Source organism: Ascidiella aspersa, chromosome 9 (genome assembly GCF_963924565.1).
Source record: "Ascidiella aspersa chromosome 9, kaAscAspe10.2, whole genome shotgun sequence".
Lineage (NCBI taxonomy): Eukaryota > Metazoa > Chordata > Ascidiacea > Phlebobranchia > Ascidiidae > Ascidiella > Ascidiella aspersa.
This window is the reverse complement of record NC_139455.1, coordinates 6,829,208-6,848,354: the sequence shown is the minus strand read 5'-3', so window position 1 is coordinate 6,848,354 and position 19,147 is coordinate 6,829,208. Positions and strand designations below refer to the sequence as shown.

At 34.9% G+C, this 19,147-nt stretch overlaps 2 protein-coding genes across 4 annotated transcripts in view; one reads left to right on the top strand and one right to left on the bottom strand.

Moving 5' to 3' along the window:
- Positions 1–2,878, bottom strand: part of LOC146132113 (guanine nucleotide exchange factor VAV2-like) — a 30,655-nt gene extending 27,777 nt beyond the window's left edge. For all 3 annotated transcript variants that reach the window (XM_083396708.1, XM_083396710.1, XM_083396709.1), the window contains exons 1-3: positions 2,606–2,878; positions 1,555–1,671; positions 1,100–1,155 (exon numbers count right to left, since the gene is read on the bottom strand). In XM_083396708.1, the coding sequence (XP_083252834.1) occupies positions 1,100–1,155; positions 1,555–1,671; positions 2,606–2,815 (383 nt within the window). In that variant the 5' untranslated portion in view covers positions 2,816–2,878. The remainder of the gene's footprint in view (positions 1–1,099; positions 1,156–1,554; positions 1,672–2,605) is intronic.
- An 11,900-nt stretch (positions 2,879–14,778) lies between these two features.
- LOC146132112 (kelch-like protein 21) lies at positions 14,779–16,488 on the top strand. Its single transcript, XM_083397975.1, has 3 exons — positions 14,779–14,923; positions 15,745–15,877; positions 16,291–16,488. The coding sequence occupies exons 1-3, from the start codon at positions 14,851–14,853 to the stop codon at positions 16,394–16,396; spliced, it is 312 nt and encodes a 103-aa protein (XP_083254101.1). The 5' UTR covers positions 14,779–14,850; the 3' UTR covers positions 16,397–16,488.
- Positions 16,489–19,147: the final 2,659 nt, after the last annotated feature.

Here is a 19,147-nt window from a genome sequence, read left to right as displayed (position 1 = left end):
TGCGTTGCTTCTCTACTGCACAGTTACCCACTGACGGTTGTTTTCACAAAGAAACAAAGATGAACTATATATGGCTTTTAAACAAACCATGAGACCCAACGTAGGTAAGCCTTTTAAAGCCGTTAATTTTATGGCTTACATGAGAACATTAATGAGTTCTTGACATTTTGATTTGTATAAAATATTAAATAACAATAAGGCAGGATATGGAAAATAAATCAAATTGTTTTACTGTTTTAGATGAACCATTGGAACACAATACACGGGTTTCTTTAGTAATTTCAATAAAAATATAAAAGCCATAATATTTGATAAAAGCGACATTTCGCAATTTACAGACGTTTCAGCAATAACTCATGCCATCATCAGTGTAAATCAATTGCGAAATGTCGCTTTTATCAAATATTATGGCTTTTATATTTTTATTGAAATTAGATGAACCATGATGTTAATATAAAAAAAAAACACTCACACTGAAATTTTCCCCAAGAGAGAGGTGTTGTATAGTATTTAAATGACAGAAATGTGAATTATTAAAAAACAAGAGAATATACTATCTCCTGCGGCCCCTACATGATAATTTATATTTCAACACACACAGATAGGTAACTACTTGGAAATAAGAAGCCCATCAAGATTGAAAAATATGCCGTGCAATTTTGTTTTACGGTGATGTAGTGACAGGGTTAGGGCAAAGTGGCGATAAATCAACATTGGTTTCCACTACTGGCCAATGTTCTAACATAGTTGACAAGACTTTCATTTTGAACCTCAAGATAGAAACACGGCACTGGAGGCTGAGTCAATATTGTTAGCTTGCCAACGAGTAACATCATCGCTGGAAAGCATATTTCACACTCTCTGATTTAGCAGTATGTGCTCAGTCATTGCTCAAAATGGCCTTTGTGAAGTCAACTGTAAACAGTTTCGTTTGGAGCAGTTTGATTAAACAAAATAGTGTAGCATACAACTTGTAACATGTACTTTTTAAACAAATTTTGGAGCCATTTTAATGGGATATTTTTTGCACAAGTCTGAAAATTATTATATATATATATATTACACACATAATTCAATTTAGCTTCTTGAAAAAACCTACTTGTATTTTGATTGGGCTTCTGGGCGCTGTGAAAGCATTGATAGCACTCTCAACACCTATGAAGACAATATACAAAAGTATTGCATTTAGGTTAGTTTTCTTCTAAAGTTATATATATTATATATTTATATATACATTAAATTAATTGACTTCACACTCAAATGCAATAACTTGGGGAAGAAGTTAGATAAGTGACACAATTTAGGGCTTGTTTTGTACATTGCTTAGTTTAAAATAGTATATTAACTTATTTTGACATAAAACAGACTATTATATGTCTCTCTATATGCAGTTGTAAATTTTAAATGAATGATTGGGTACTTTGCTTTATAATTAAACGAAATGCAACTTATACACTTTTGTACAGTCAATGCAATTATAAAAAGGAGAATATGAGAATATAAATACTTTTGGGGTTTTCATTGTGTTGAATAAATAAATGCAGGGACCACTACCTTTGGAATATCAGTCATGTCATACAGGTCCTCTGGCTGGAAAAGGTCTTCGGCAGGAATGTGAAAAACATTCTCCAGTGAATCCAGCACGGTGAGGATATTTTGCATGCAGAGGAACTGGAGAAAAAAAGCATGTTTATAGACAAGCTTAGTATGTGTTTTCACAACAGAATCTTGCCCTCCAAACAAAACACATAATGCCAACGATAAGTGCAATTTGTTTTTCGCAACAGGCGCAGACCTAACTAAATCAAACCTAACTAAACTTGCAACAAATTATGGTAAATGCCACATAATAAAAGACAATTTTTGCATAAATTGCTGAGGATGCATGTCTGTGTTACTACAAAATCAAACACAAAATCGCACATGGTAAAAGTTGTATTCAATAGGTACAGTAAACATTAAACAATCTAGGCCAGTTATACAAAAACTATTTATGTATGTAGCAACCAAATATAAAAGACAGATTAAATTATTAAAAAACAAGTTGTTAGGAGTTGGAGAGATATTCACAGACGCATTCTAGGCAAATGTTATTTTGTCTAATGAGTGCGGATTGGTGGACAATTACCAACTGCAAGTTGTTTTCAAAACCATGTAAGCATTACTCTAAAAGTTACCAATTCCATTTAAACCAGGAGTTTTCAAACTGGGTTCTGCGAAGTCTTAAGCTATTCGCACTGGGCACAGTTTAAATTATTGTTTTTATTTGTACCTTGGAGAAAGTGTAATACAGTTTTATAAGGGACACTTGCATATTATACTTGGACTTGTTCTAGGGGGTACATGAAGGCCTAACTGAAATATTTGTATATATATATATATATATATAATTAACAAAAAATAGAATTTAATTAAAAAAGAAAATGTTTAAACGAAATCTCTAAAAGGGTCTCTAAAGTTTTAAGATGATCCTCGTTCATGCAAACCAAAATTTTTGATTGGTAAAAACATGTTAAACTAATATTAGAAACCCTGCTTTAGACAATCGCCACCTGGAATTGGCGGTTGCTTCAAACAAAACAACAATAACTAACAAGATCTATACCTGAAGCATCTGGGGTCTCAGGTTGATCTTTGCAAAGTCCACAGCACCGGGCCGAATGACGTTGAGGAGATTGCACAGAATAACTCCATCGCGAAGTGTTTGCGCAAGGTCGAAAACGACAGCGTGTCTTTGTGCAGTTCTGTGCTGCGCCGGTAGAACGCCGGTGTCGATTAGCCAGCGGACACACTGCCGCCATAACTCCCGATCCATGTTTCCGATTGGCCGTCTTCTCTTTTTGTATGATATCAGCTCAATTGGGTGAAAGAAATTATCTAGACCTTAAGAAACACAACAAATGATACCATCAACGGTTTGTTAGAGATTTATTTTAATCAAATCAGTTGGCAGTTTGCAGAGATTTTGGGGTGCAGCAACAAATTTTAAGGTGCACAAGTGTGCAATTATGTTTTTTCCGCACATAGGCTAGAAATCACATGACAATTTAGCTTTTTATATGCAATTTATGTGTGCAATATACCAATTCAGGTGTGCACACAACTTTTTTTTAAATACAAAAAATATCAGGTATGGATCTGCCAAGGAATGCAGACTGGGTATCTGTGTTATCATTAACAGAATCATACTATCCTTAACATCATAAATAATAGAAATAACATCAATAAAACAACAGAAGTTTTTGTTTTTTTTCTTGTTTTAGAACAAACCATTCTCTTCTGGTTTTAATACAAACCAATAAAACCATGTCTGATGTTTTATCTAAAAAAAGCTATAGTGTTTATCACATTTTTAGCTTCTGAACTATTTTACTTCCCAACCAAAAAAGGACTCCATAAGTTTTAAGAACAAGAAAAACTTTGATAAAAAAAACACTAACATAATTACTGTAATATTCAAATCAATAGTAATACATATTTACTGTACACAAGCAGTTAAGCAATTCATTACCATTAAAGTTAAATGACAAGGATGTGCTTCAGTAAATATATATAGGCGCTCTTTCACTATTGTAAGTGAAAAGTTATGCAAAAAAAAGAATAATAATACCGCATACCACAACGCATATTGTTTGGGTTAGCGTTTGGGTGAGGGTGGGTCAAGTAATATTATGTTTATTATTAATAATAACTTGACCCACCCTCAACCAAACGCTAACCCGCACCCTAACCCAAACAATATGCGTTGTGGTATGCGGCATTTGAAGAAAAATTTTTTTTATTAATTTTTACGTACAATAGTGAAAGAGCGCCTATATATATATATATATAATATAAATCAATGTACCCTTTGACAAAATACCCAGGGGTACGCAGCCCCAGTTTGAGAAATATCGGTTATCAGAATAAATATGAAGTTTTGTACATCGTAGTGACAATTATACAACTACTAAACTAAACAATAAAGTATATATTTTAAATTGACGCAAATTACACAATAAGAAAGGGAGGGCGAGTTGTATATCTTCGACAATTATTTCTTAAACCCTATTCGTATCTATATTTCAAGACGCCACATTAAGCTTTGATAATCTAAAAAAAACACACACCAAAATTCGATCTCAACACGTTTTATCGAAAAAACAACGAATTCGGCATAACAAACAACTTTTGCAACGGAAAATGCGTCTGCATTCTTCGGATAGTTGTGTTAGCGAAATCGAGTAAATTGCAAACTAGACTCCCTTTTCACAACGACTGGTGTTTTAAATGCCTACTCTCTATTGTTTTTCACATTGTTGTCAGGAAAAAACAATAGGATTACGTCATATCAAAAAATACTTACGTAAATAATCGTTTTCCCCGTAACTTTTGGATTTTGTGCAAGGTTTGGCTTCGCTAATTGCTTGAACAGGTCTGGAATATGCCGATGAACTACTTTTGCATCGCCGAGATAGCTTTGGATGCTTTTTTGTTTCCAGGATAAGTTTATAAGCTGTGTCCTGCCTTTTCGCACTTTTTTTCAAAACAGATTTGGGCATTTTACGGTTCCTATTAGACGTTGTGGGCAAATTTGAAAGATGATTAACTTTATCGTTAGACTTGACTGAGTCGTACAGGCTCGCATAACCACAGTCAGATAAAAATGAACTCGTACAAAGTTTAGAAGCAGAGTGCCTATCGTCAGACAAACAACAAGATTTTGGATGTGTTTCATCATTTATGTGAGCCGATGTTCCATATCGTATTAACTGTTGCTCTGCTTTCGACAAAGATTTAGGGTCAAATTTGAATAGGTAAGGTTCACTGTCTGTGTGGTTGAGTAGTCCTCCATACCTAATTATTTGAAGATGTTGCTTTAAAGGTGATACTGCTTTGATGTCTGTTTCTGCCTTCGGAACGTGTTTAGTGTTTAGCTCTTTTTGTTCACGCTGAAGTGTTGCCAAATCAGATTTAACTAGAGAAGTTGCGTCCTTTTCTTTCCCAGTGGAAATTATTTCTGGGTCTAACGGCGCTTCTTTAAGAAATGTTGTGAGTCTGATAGGTACACTCGAGTAATATAGGCGATGGTTCGATTCGCGATGTTTCAAATTTTCTGTCGCTTCAAGGCTTTGCATCCTTTTTAAATAAGGTTTTATATAAACTAATAAACCAACTCGTTGTAAGAAATTTTATTGCAGCCAAACCTAAATATAGCCCAGACTTGTTATCACTATCATAACGTAGCCTACTTATGTCTATTCAATTAGTTTACTACATATTTTTTTATGTTTTCGATAATGGTGGTTAGTAGGCTAATATATGAGCTACATAACTCAAACTGTTTTTTATGAGGGCACTTCAAAGTTTAAACCCCTCTTTTTAAACGTCTGCCTGCCTCTGAAATTTTAGCTAATTTAAACTTTTTGTTGTCTTAAACTAATCTGGCCTGTGGAATAGGTTCCGTCAATCTCTCAATGCTTTAAAGCGAACAAAACCGTCATTCGGAAAGTAAAGAAGGCAAAGTATATTATTCAGCGAAAAGATGGCAAAGTTGGTTATTTATCTGGCGTAATAAACTCGGCAGCGATAAAACTCTATTTGGGAGCCTAAGGCTAAACACTTGTTGCCTGATAAATAATTAGAAAGGGCAAAAACCCAATCAACTGGTTTTCTGAAAAATTTGTACACAAAATAACACAAATCTGTGTCGCATCTAACCATATATTGTAAACAAAATAGACTGTCAAAACTAAATTAAGCAGTTTTTAAAATACATTGCATAAAATTTAGAGTATAGTGAATATCTCAACAGAGCATTTAACAGCATTCATTGTATTGCCGCCCTATGCTTCCCCTGAAAACAATTATATTTTGTGGGGTATTGACAAAAATGTAAATGCAAAAAAACTATTTTGACAAGTATCATTTTATCTAAGACTATATAGACAGTTTTGCATAGCATGACACTCTCTAAACTCTCTGTTTTTTAATTGGTGAAGCACAAGAAGGCTGAAAGCCTACTGTTTTTTTTAATTGGGAATATTTAATACAAGTTTAATATAGCGGCTCTTTCAAGTTATAATCTATTTTCTGTTTAAAACGACCTTTAACCCGGCATTGTCTCTTTCTGTGTAGTCTATACCTCCACCACAAAATAAAAACAAACTACTGCAACTTGGAACGCTTTGCCGACGTATTTTAGATTTATTCAGATTCAAATTCAATTGCACATTCGCGCGAACGACTTTGATTGAGGACAACTTTCGCAAGGTCAGCCTAAACAAAATCCTGGGTTCACCTCAAACAAAATGTATAAAGTTCTGTATCACAAAAAATCCGAGGTATGCAATTCTAAATTTATACTTAAACATGTATGTTGGGCAAAATATTGTGTGGTTTGTCATTAATTTTGAAAAGACATGTCTTTAATTAGTTTCCCTCCGGCTATACAACAAATAGGCCTATTGCATCTTTTGGCCAGAAATAGTTTAATTGAGCGTGGGAAAGCACGAAAATTACGTTTGCTATATAACAAGGCAAGTGCTCCACAACCGTTGCGAGGTAGCATATAAGTACTTACGTTCGGCCACAGAATTAGATTTTTTTTTTCGGCCACACAATTAGAGATTTAAGTCGTTGCCTGCGTTGCTTTATTTGCGCTTACCAGCGGAAAAAATTATTAGATTTATTTTACTAATAAAAATGCGCCCTGCACGCGCTTGCATTCTAAATATAAACAAATATAGGTGCAACCTTTAATACGAGAAGGTCATTACAGAAGCAGTACTACAGAACATAAATGAGCTTAATTAAATGTTTAGAGCTAATATAAAGTAATTTTTAAAATCAAAATGACGTAATTAGGTGTACTTTAAAAAAAAAAGTGAAAAGAGAAACCCAAATTGGAATTGCATGAAGATGCTGAATACACACATAGGTTGGATGTATTTATATATATATATTAGTCTATTTTTTATTATTATTACCTTTACTTAATAAAAAGTGAATAAATACACATAATAGTTTGAATTCCAGCATGTAATGTCCGGCTTAACAATTTCAACTGTAGAATTTGTAACAATAGTCTCTGATTTAAGTTTTATACCAATATTGTTTGTTTGTTTGGTTGGTTGGTTTAACTCACCGTCCGAAGCTACGTGTTTTTCTAATGTAATTGGGTCACGCGTCGTAAGCTAATGCGAAACCAAAATCAAACGCAAAACACAGTTTTTCGTTTCCTGTTTGGTCGATAAACGCAGAATGTTTTTTCTCTTTCTCGTTTCGTTATTCGTTCGGGTTGGCTGATCAGTAAGTGTGTGTTCGACAATTAATAATAATAAATAAAGCGGTCTCCGCTTTTTTCTCGCTGAAAACGTCGAGTTAGGCGTTGCTGTTGTTTCTCGCTGTTTGCTGTCCGCGTTAATATCAGATGTTGGTGTAAGACAGGGGTCGGCAACATACTTACCTGACAGGGGTCTTTAACCGGATCACTTTGAGGTTTGTGTCCTGGCATTTTTTTCCCGGGTAAAACCGTTTTTTTTTGGCCAGTATAAATACTTAAACTATTACTAATATATACACTGACATATTACCTGCACCATAAACGAAAAGTGTTAACCTGCTGCCGATGCGCAGTTCGAATATAGCCTTACCTCCAAGTGGCGGCACCGTCTCCCTTTGGGAGAATGGTTGTCCTGAGGACTGGGCTCGAACAATACTGGCAATTAGGCATTACCGACCTACTTTTTGGTCAATGGGAAAATACGCCACTACACCTTTACACTTCTTTTACTTTCCTTTGGTTAGAAAAAAACTTGTTGACTTTTTTAACTACGTATAATTGCGAAAAAAAAGTGGGCCTGTAACGAGAAATTTGGTCCGGGGCCAAAACTGATCCGGTCGGATCAATTTTGGCGTTGGAACAGCCGCTAAAGGTCCGGCTAGGCCAAAACTGGTCCGGCCTTCAAAATCGCCTATTTATCCTTAAACCCTAACTCTAAACCTAAACCTAAACCTAAACCTAAACCTAAACCTAAACCTAAACCTAACCCTAACCCTAACCCTAACCCTAACCCTAACCCTAACCCTAACCCTAACCCTAACCCTAACCCTAACCCTAACCCTAACCCTAACCCTAACCCTAACCCTAACCCTAAGATCAGACCGGACCAGTTTTGGCGCTTGATTACGACCAAAATCGATCCGACCGGACCGATTTTGGCGTGACAGGCCTTCAATACCGGTAGCTCTAAAAAGAGCAAAAAATTTGCAACCACTGGCTAACACTTTCCTGCTTTCTTTAATGTAATTAAACACGTGTTTAAGACAGTGCAAAATAGATCCGAGCCTGCCTGATTCACAGTTGTTCTAACATTTCAATAACACAATTCATAGTTAACATTTTGTGCGGCCCGCAAATACCTTTCTGAGTTTTGTTTTGGCCCCGCGACTAGAAAAAGGTTGCCGACCCCTAGTGTAAGACGTGGTTGTATTTTAGCTGACTTGGCACACAGCTCGGCTCAGATGTTACGCTATTCGAATAACACCCGGGAAAAACGAAAAAAAAAAAAACGTGCTTGTGATTTAGCGTAGTAGCCTACTGTACATGGATCTAGCAAAATCAATCGCATATATTTCACGGTCTTGTTTTCGTTTTTCGCCTGTAGTTAATCACTGCACACTAAGCGGTTTCGCAGCTGGCGCCTGGTAGGAGTTTGGACGACGCACGTGTTCGCTTTGCGTCTGAAGGTTCGCTTTTTCTGAAGATTTTGTTATTATTATTATTTATGACATCTTTGCAATTGCTATTATATACGTCACTATGTTATGATGTCATTAGTGTTGGACGAAAAAACGGGGACTTCCCTAAGTTAAAAAATCGGGGCCCCTTTTTGGATTTCTGGATACGCCCCTGCTCAGAAGTATAAGAATACAACCTCACCGAAATTGAGAAAAGAGCGCAACATGTAATACATGACAACTTTGAACGGTTGTGCAACAAGATGACTTTAAACAACTGAATTTCTGCCATAATATTCAATCATCAAAATACCAAGGTAACTAAAATGTCACTTTATTTTCCAAAATTTACCTTAGTTTTGATTCTAATATGATTTAAAACCAGGTATCACTCTCTTAAGATGATATTTTGTTGAATATTCCAGAATGATATTTTTGGTAAATATTTCCTTGAGTTAAAAATATGAATTGATGATAAAATATTAAAAAAAATATTCAACATTTATGTGTTAGTGATTCAAGTTTATCAATTATTATCAAGGTACCCCATTGTTCTATTATCTACAAGTGTGATGTTGTTTGTTGATAAACTTGATTCAAATGGGTCCATCTAAGCAATTTTTTATTTGTTTACATTTTTTCGGTCATTTTATGTTTCCTTTTTACTCACAGTGCATCGCATTTAATGTAGTTAATCAATCTTATGCTTGAAATCAAGTTCCAATTTATAATAGAAATGTCTACTTTGGTGTAGTATATGGTGTTGTTATTTGCTTGTATTTTATTTTATGCCCCAGTTAACAATATGCATAACGATAGAAATTAATTTTAATAAAATAATTAAATAAGAAAATAGCCACAAATTGAGAGATATCTATAGTTGATAGTACATGTTCAAGTATTAAAGCAAAACTTTATATATGCCTTTCCAGTTGGAAGTTTTCCATTTGAATATCAGATTACTTACATAAAGAGCCAGATATGGGACTAAAACTGATACCACCATTGTATAAGATAAATACTGATGCTTAGAAATAGTTTCTGTAAAATTTATTCAGACATCACTATTACTTGTTGAGATGATAACCCCAGCACTCAGTTCCAATTTTTAAATCACTTAAAGCACACAAAGTTTAATATAATACTGTTCTTGCCGGTCATAGTTTTTCTTATCATTTAGAAACAAGGAGAGTCTGTTTTCACAGGAATTATTCAATGGGTTCACTTCAAACTTTCCAGTCATAGGTACCATTTTGTGAACCTCTTCTCTCAACTTGACCTTTCAACTCTTTCTGGTGAATTCTTGCAGACCATTGTGTTTGATGAGGTTGGTGGAAGTTACTAGACTCACCCAGGCTCGCTAGCCTAAAATGACAGAAGTGCTGCAAATATTTAATTATTATTAAACCAAACGTAGTGTTCACTAAAGCACTATGAACTTGATGTTTAATGAAACCTGTCAAACTATACATCATGTAACACAGTGTGTTAGAAAATGTCACCTGTAATATGTTATTTATGTATCTTGTGTTATAACCTAAACCACTCTGTTGATTTTAAGAGATATAATCAGCTTTCTACTTAAGAAGAAGTAGATATGCTATGATGGAGCTAGGAATGACCGATATGTGACATTTTTTTCCAAAACCGCTACCCTTTTTTTTCGACAAAAAGTATCGCTATCCGATCCGACCGATACCGTTATTAGCAAACTAATAATATCGAAAAGTTCAAAGGTAACTTTGTTTAGATTATAACGCCCATATTTGAACCAGACGTTTATGAACAACCTCAACCGAACCTGTCAAAAAAGCGTTTCACTCAAGCATGATGTCACAAGTTGTATTTTTGCAGAGTAAAGTTATGCCATGTTCGAAATTTTATGAAAAAAATAAATATGTACTAAATAAAACGTTTCTTTTTCATTTTTCAGATATTTTAATAACAAGCTGCTTGCTTTTTAATACGTCACAAAACTTACATTTAACGCGAGTTAAAATTTAATTCTTATTCTCTACATTTATTGACCAAGATTTTTAGATTAACGCAACTTTAATTGTATCCGAATCGGAACTTAATGAACCGATTTTGTAAAAACAATGTTCGAACCGAAGCTGAATGGGAACTTTTGATTTGCCCCAAACTGAAACCGGAACTGAACCATATTACAAAAAAATCCTTGAACCCGAACCGAACGTGAACCAGAAAAGTCAACCGGTTTGAATTGCAAGTCAAGGCTGAAATTACTATAATAATTTGGTAACGGATTGGCAGCGATACCACCCTAGTATCGGACGAGTACCGATACTACTTCTTGGTATGGGGTATCGGCTCAAATCCAATATTACCGGACATCCCTAGATGTAGCCTATTAATCTGATATTAAATCTGAAACCCTTATAAACCATTTATTTGTTGCGTTTCAGGAACTGTAAAAAAATTGTATTGTATTTTATCATAACAGCCACACAGTGTTTTCTGACCGCTTTTAGTAGCTAAGGTCATTACCTAAATTCGGGTAATAGGGAATTTAATGTAGATGTTAAGATATGACTGTTATTTGTTATATAGATTCTTCTTAGTGAAAATGTTGCTTGCTGTCTTGCTGTGATAAAAGAAATGAGGAAATTTCTCCTAGAATCTCAACCCAAACCACAAGGTTAATTGATCTACTGTATATATCTATATTTAATATACCAGTTACACTATATTCCAGTACATATCTATGTAATAAAATTACAAGGTGTCACATAACCATGCCAATATGTATTATTTACCAGCATTTAAAAATGCAATTATAATTAACTTTCATGTTTTTCATCAGTAAAAACTGCCATCGTAAAAGATTATTATGTAGTGTTTTAATATGCCTGTCACTAAAGCAGGGGTTCTTAAACTTTACACAATTTATCAAAACACCTAAAAAACATTTACACATGGTGCTCTAACCCCTCCTGAATAAACCCATCTGACAACACTACGCTGTGTATAGTAAGTGCCACTGTAACTGAATATAAGAAACGGGAAAACAAGATTCATATCACAGAGAAACTAGTTTAGCATAAAATAATTTATGTGAGTCATGACAAAAGAGTGGTTTTAAACAATATATTTGTACTTGCAAAACTTGATAATTTTTTTTCTCAATAAGTCATTCACGCTTCTTTGCTAACCCTTCTTGCCTCTTAGTTTAAGAAAAAAATAAACATATCAGTTAATTTTTGTACTTCCCAGTGTTTTTTTAAGGTGTTTTGGGGGACTGAAAAGGTCCCCAAATTTCTCTAGCGGTTTCCCAAATTTTGGACCTGCAACTTTTTGGTATTTAAATGAAACACTTGCGGTCTCTTAAAACTACTTAGCGGTCACCCAAACCAAACCTTAAAAAAAAAACCCTGCTCATACCAAGTATGTTAAGCACCATGGTTGGGTTAACTGTTAACTTTGATATTATTGAATACATTTTTGCTTTTATAATTGCAAAAGCCAGAAATAAAATAATTTTAAATTAGGTAAATGGAATTTATACCTTGGAAAAAACTAGTCCAGTCCCTAAACTTGAAAAAAATCCAGTAAAAAATCAATTTTCCTTAAAACAAATCTTGCTACGTTTTTAACAATGATGATACTTTTAAACAGAATCATCGAAGTTTTTGATGATTGGTGGCTGCAGTTCAAATAAACAATGTTTGTTGATTGATGTCACAACTAAGCAAAAAGAACAATTGCCGGTAAATAGTGAATGATAATTAATCACTACTTCAAACTATACACATAAGACATGTCTATCTGCAACTAGAATCATCCGATTTAGAATTCCCATCGGCCAACGATAATGGCTCTATAATATATAGAGTCTATATCATCAGTTTCCAATAAGGATTGACTTTTTAAACTACACACCCAGTTGCTCTACCAACTGAGCTACGCAGACTCAAAGGGGAACAAGATCATTTAGCTAATTTTGCTCTCATTGGAGCTTGCTTCGCCTTTAACAAATAACCTTGCACATAATAAACTATTTTACATAAAGCGGAAACCATGAATTATTTATGTTGTGTATACGTTTGTAATAAGATTCCAAACTCTAACATTTCATTGTATAAGTTAAAGCAAAATATTATATTGCTCAAAAAAGTACTTCATATCTAATAAATTGTGTTTCCATTTACGTATTCTATAACTTGTGGCTGTTGTGTTTTTCACGTGCAACATACGGACATCACAACGTATTTAGCTGATACAAAACAATAAAAAAGTGTTGATAAGGAAAGTTTTTGGTAATTTGTTACAAATTCAATTGCACATTGGGGAAAAACACAACCCCGCTCATACTTAAGATATTTAAAAGTCAGGCTAAAAACAGTTCTAGTATAGTGTTTGTCTAGAAATTTAGCCCTGTTCTATTGTATTGTTGCAAGAAAGTAAGTAAAATACGTTAAAATAGTAAGCGAATTCTGTTCTAATGTTGTTTTATTTTTTTGCGTCCCATCAAAATTAGCACTGTATCTTAACTTTTCGTGACAGCGTATGTTTTTAGAATCCCACTAGCAAGCGGACCAACTATAAACCAATGTAATTTCGTCCGATATTAGATTGCTGAATATGCGTTGGTTAATCTAAATATGAATATTGAAACACATTTTAATTCGACAAATGTTTGTTTTATTTCCAGCAACCGATCGTACCGGTTGATTGCTCGACTGCGGTGAACTAATGTTTGACCTCACCGATCGAACTTGGACCACTTTGGCTGATATGAAGGTCGATTTAATGCCGCTTGTGCTGTTTTAAATGGTGAGTAACAAATTATATTTTTTAAAGGATAAATATACCTGTGTTAGCCTACTCTGTCATTTTGATTTTGGATAGTTTGGCTAACTAGTATTTTAATAAACTTCCGACTCTCTGCGCAACATTATCTGCTCTTCCGTTTTTTGCCTTGCACAATGGGCCTAAGAGCGCATCTGATTTTAATTGCGTAAGCCATACCATTGTGACATTGACAATACCTTAAATTTTGTTGAATTTATTTTGGTGTTCCACAAGTTTTTTAACTACAAAAGTGTACAATATATGAGTTTGTCGTTTTGTTGTTGTGTATATTTTGTGCTTAAAGCTTCGTTCAATGTAAATATTTTTGCTTTGAACCCAGGTTTGATCTACGTCACTGGTGGTTATACCAACAACTACATGCCGCTATCAACTTGTATCATCTACGACCCCGACAACAATTCCTGGAGCAAGGGCCTTGATTTGATGCAACCGAGAAGTAACCACGCAATGGTCGAATTTGAAGGTAAGGATGAAAGTTGACTTTACCTCGCATCGCTATCAGCTGTTTGCGAGTGTTGCCAACTTTCTAGCGTATAAGTATTGTAACGTATACATAAAAATATATGTTTGTTGCGGTCACATATAGGAGCTCAATTGTATTTTTGTCAACTCGGGTTTAACAGATAATACTCTTGATGTTATGATTATGAGGTTGGAATATTTGGTGAGTTACTCGGCTTAACCGTTTAACGACCTTGGAGCAATTTTAAGGCAACTGCGCTAGTAATGACGTCACTAATTAACGCAACTGTTTTCGTAAAGCTGCTACGCGGACCCCACTTTTAGGAGGAATGTTAATCTGTCATAGATTAGCCGGGGAGTTTATTAACTTGACATCTGTTAATTTAAAAATAAGGTATATAATACTGCTGGAAGAGCGACACTCCGGTATATATTATGCCTGGCAGCAATAGCTTATTTTAAGGTATTAACCATCCAACTTTTTGATGTAAACCTACAATAAGACTTGGCTGGTTCACGAGTTTCACTTTTTGTCAGTTCACGAGTTTCACTTTTTTGTCAGTCCATTTTGAGTAGCAAAATCGATGTGAAGCCGTTTGTTACAATTACAGAATTTCTTCCTGTTTTCTCAAGTAATATTTGGTAAATTTCTACAATAAGATATCGGTCTAAAATTGCCGATAACATTGACCTTTAGTAATAATAAACTTTTGTGTTGATTTTTTGTTAATTGTTTTACCAGGTTCACTTTTTGTTATTGGCGGAGAGGACGACTCAACAAACGTTAACTCATGTGAGAAGTTCTCGAATAATCGGTGGTCAACAATTCAACACATGAATGAAGTTAGATCGGGTGTATCAGTTGCTGCGTTTCAAGGAAACATTTACGCAACTTGCGGTTCCAATGGTAATTCTATTTATTACACTCTTGATTAAACCTTTCGATTGAAAATTGTAAAACAGAGATAGTTTTGTTTAAATTACAGTTTACCCGAGTCCGAAATATATGAGACGGCGACACGACGTTATCTTAAACTGATAAAACGAATATTGCTAAAATTATTTTGTTAGTCGACATTTGCGCAAATTCTGCTCATAAACCACACTGAAAGGTATCCCCTGAAGCTTATAACATTGTGAGCCCACTTGCAAATTAAAGACACAAAAAGTATTTACGAAGGTGCGTGGGCCACTAGGTAATGGCTGCTGTTTACCCCTCTCGACAATCCAACACGTTTCCTAGTTTCCAAAACGCACGTCATTACTATGCTTAAACAATTAAAATCGATAAATTGAAACTTTGAAGGTATTATTTTTTCGAGGTTGTTTTGCAAAAAATCGCTTTAGACTTAAGAAGTTTAGTTACCTCATGTTGTTCACCTACATTATGTTTTATTGGGGTAGAAATGGGTGCATTTAAACACAAATCATGGCTGAAATATTACTTAGGTATCGGATCGGCACCGATACCATTCTATCGGACGAGTGTCGATATTATTGTTCGCATCGGGTATCGGCTTCGATTCGATTCGAAATTATCGGACATTGCTGCTTTGTACACTTGCAATACATGCAGTAGGGTAATTGGCATGTAAACTCATTCGTAACTGTCAAGATAGCAATGTTTTTTTTCTAAATACCCTAATTGGATAAGTACTTAATCATCATTTCGAACCCTGCAGTAGTTTCGACGTTGTTCAGACTTCAACAATTGTGCTTTTTAATCAGGCCCGTCTACTCTAAGCACAGTAGAACGATACGACCCCAGAAGCAACTCGTGGACTCAAGTTCGACCCACCAGCGTTGGACGGTGGTGCCATGCAACTTGTGTGTTGCAAGGAAAGCTCCATGTTATTTGCGGGTTAGAATTCTGATTGGAAAATAATCTAACCACCATGAATTAAAATAATTACGAATATCAATGAAATTGGTACACTGTAGTGGGTTATATCGTTGCTGTTCCATAATTTTATATCTTTTTTTGATAAGATAACAAAACGATGACTTTATATTGGCGAGTAAAGTTGCTACTCGCCCAAACTCAAATATAATTGCAATTAGAAACAAAAACTAAAGCTTCAAGAATTAATTATATTTTAATATTATCATTAAAATACTTGAGTACGGTTTGGCTATAATTAAATAATTTCGTATTTGTATATGGCCACCATAGCGATCGGCACATATGTGTTCTTCGTATTCATGCTTTTTAGATATATTTAATTTTGTTTTGTTTTGCAAACTATATCGTTGTTGTACATCTTCTTATCACAGATACAACGAGAAATCGGTGGAAGTTTACGACCCGCAAGAAAACAAGTGGACCGTTTGTTTCCACATGGATGATGTTGCCACCTACGGTTGCATCGTTGCAGTTTAATAAATATGCTTTTGCTACCAGGCATAGTATATTTAAAATAGGTTCTTCTGGCATATATTTCTTCAACCTACGTTTCGGCTTACCACACGGCAAGCCTTCGTCAGGGACTGACACACATGGCCAACAGGATTTTTTTGTGTGATTTTACTTTGCGCCCTGTTGGCTTGTGTGTTAGTCCCTGACGAAGGCTTGCCGTATAGTAAGCCGAAACGTTGCAGTTTAAATGGCACAGAGCCTAATATTGCGTTTACCCAATTTCACAAAGTTCTTTAGCGGTGCCCATTTGTTTCACAGAGCCAAGCTGTGTGTCAACAATAAAGCGGTCTTATTTGCCCAATCAGACAATGACTTTTGTGAAATTCCTGTGTTTACCGGTCGTGTCTGTTTTTATCGTTTTAAGCCACTTTTTTTCCAAAGTTGCTACAAAGTAGCCATTTTTTTATCAAGCCTGTACAATTTTGTAGAGCTTAATATATACACCGTAAATTTTTTCAATTATTGAAATGGTGTGAACAAAAAATAAAAATTCACTTAACTACAATTTCACTTTTTTTCATCGAATTAGTTTTCATTCCGCTTTCACTTTATTTCACTTGTAACATAAGGGTTGCGCTCGACATTGGTGTGCAGGACGCTCGACAAACGCCGCCTTTCCATATCGGCTCCTGGGTCCCTGGACTTCTGTATAGGCCCACCGACTCTATACTGGCATCAATTGAAGAATTGTAACTTGTGAGTTATGCTTCAGTTGAAAAAATGGAATACACGCTATTATCCTATTTATGCAAATCCCGACCCTCCAATTTACACCATTTTAATTATTTTGGTTGTTTTATTAAACCGGCCTATTAGTCCTGTTCTCTCTGTTTCTTATTTATTTTTACCCTTAAAACATTTGTGTTTGTTTTTTTGTAGCTAGAATTGAACCTTCACGTTAAATTAAAAGTCTATAAGCTGAAAAGTGCTGGAATTAAAACAATTATGTATAACTTTTATGGGGTTTTTATTTGATTTCCATGACTTATTATCACCGCTGGGTCGAATGGCTTCGGGCAGGCTAACAAACGGGAAAGTCCAGCACATACTCAAATAAGGGGGTTGGGGGTACAACTGGTAAAACACAGATAGTATTTCTTGTTTTAACTGTAAAAACTGATAATTATTATTTGGACATTTGTTCTGACATATATCTGTAGCGTTTGTAATTGTAGCTTAGACTGAGGCTCGTACACAGAAATACTGCGTCAAAAAAAGTATTTTATTCGCACGGTGCTTTTATTATTTGCGCCTTTATTCATATTTAACAATATTTCTAATCACAAAACAATATTTTATAAAAATATCCCCAACGGCGTTACAGAATATCTTCAGTCAGTTTGCGACAGAAGTTGTTCCCCACAACTTTATTAAGCGGTTTGATAGGGTTGTGTTCGTGCACCGTTTATACGCCGAAAAAACTGGCGCGCTATTGCAACGTTCAGTTTATCGGCTCACTGGGCGGTTGTTTAAAAGTAAGTTTAGCAGTTTTTATAATATATTGTCTAAACTTGATATAAAGTGTTTACCCCAACAATGCGTTTAACAGTGTCCATTGTATCGCCGCCCTTGGCCCTTTCCCTAACAAAATATATTTTGTAAGTGTTTTACAAAATACAGTTTTGTTCGCCGCGTGCATGGCATGACACTTTCCAACTAGTTGGTTTTCAATTGCTGGGACACAAGAATGGCTTATTGGTTTTATAATTTTGGAATGATATTATTGCCAGTGTAATATGGCGTAAATTGATTTGTAATACAAATTATTATTTTTAGAAACGACCTTTAAGCTGGTATTATCATTGCGTGTCCCATTACCATAAAATAAACAAAAATAACGCTATTTAGAACGCTTTTCTGCCGTCTTCTTGATGCATTTAGATTCAAATTCAATTGCATGTTAGAGTGCACGAGTTTGATTGAGTTCTGTAGCACAAAAATCCAAGGTATGCAGTTCTAAATTTATACTTATACAAGTCGGCTATGTTGCGTAAAATATTGTTTTTTAAATGTTTCTAAAAAGATGAGTAGGCTACGCCATACTTTGTTTGAAACTTGTTTTTAAATTATTCGACCTTTTCAAACTATTTACAGCCCTTGCTATAGGTTGTATGGTTGTCCAACCCTTTTCGCACTAAAATGTAACTATTTAAACCATACGAGTTATTTAAATCTATCTTTATTCGACAGCATTCCAAAACAAACTTGTATGAGGTAAACTGCAAAATAAGGCGCACTGCAAATAATTATCAGACACATTGCAAAGGCAGACACTTTTGCCGAAAATTGACGCTGAGAAAAAACCTACACTGACAATCCTGGTGAACAATGATGCCACTAATTTAATAGCGGCGCGACAAACAGAAAAATAAAGGTTTTCTTCAGCAAGTAAATACTAACATGGTTTGCGTTTAGACTCTAAACGCTAAGAGGTGTTAACTAAGCATTTGAAAACGAACAAAAAATGGGCAAGTTTAACATTGTTTTGTTATCAAGGGACGTTTTTTGTTTGTAAATAATGACTTTTCAGGGAGGGTACTTTTTAATTAACAATATTAGGCTGTATTCAGAAAAGAAGCCCATTGCAAAAAAGGGGTTGTGGTCTGCGACTCAAACCAGTGTACGTTAGCCAGCAAACCGTCCGAAAAACGATTTGCTCAAAAACATCGTTTACTGCTGTGGTTCTTCCCCTTTTTAATTTAAGGACCGGTAAAA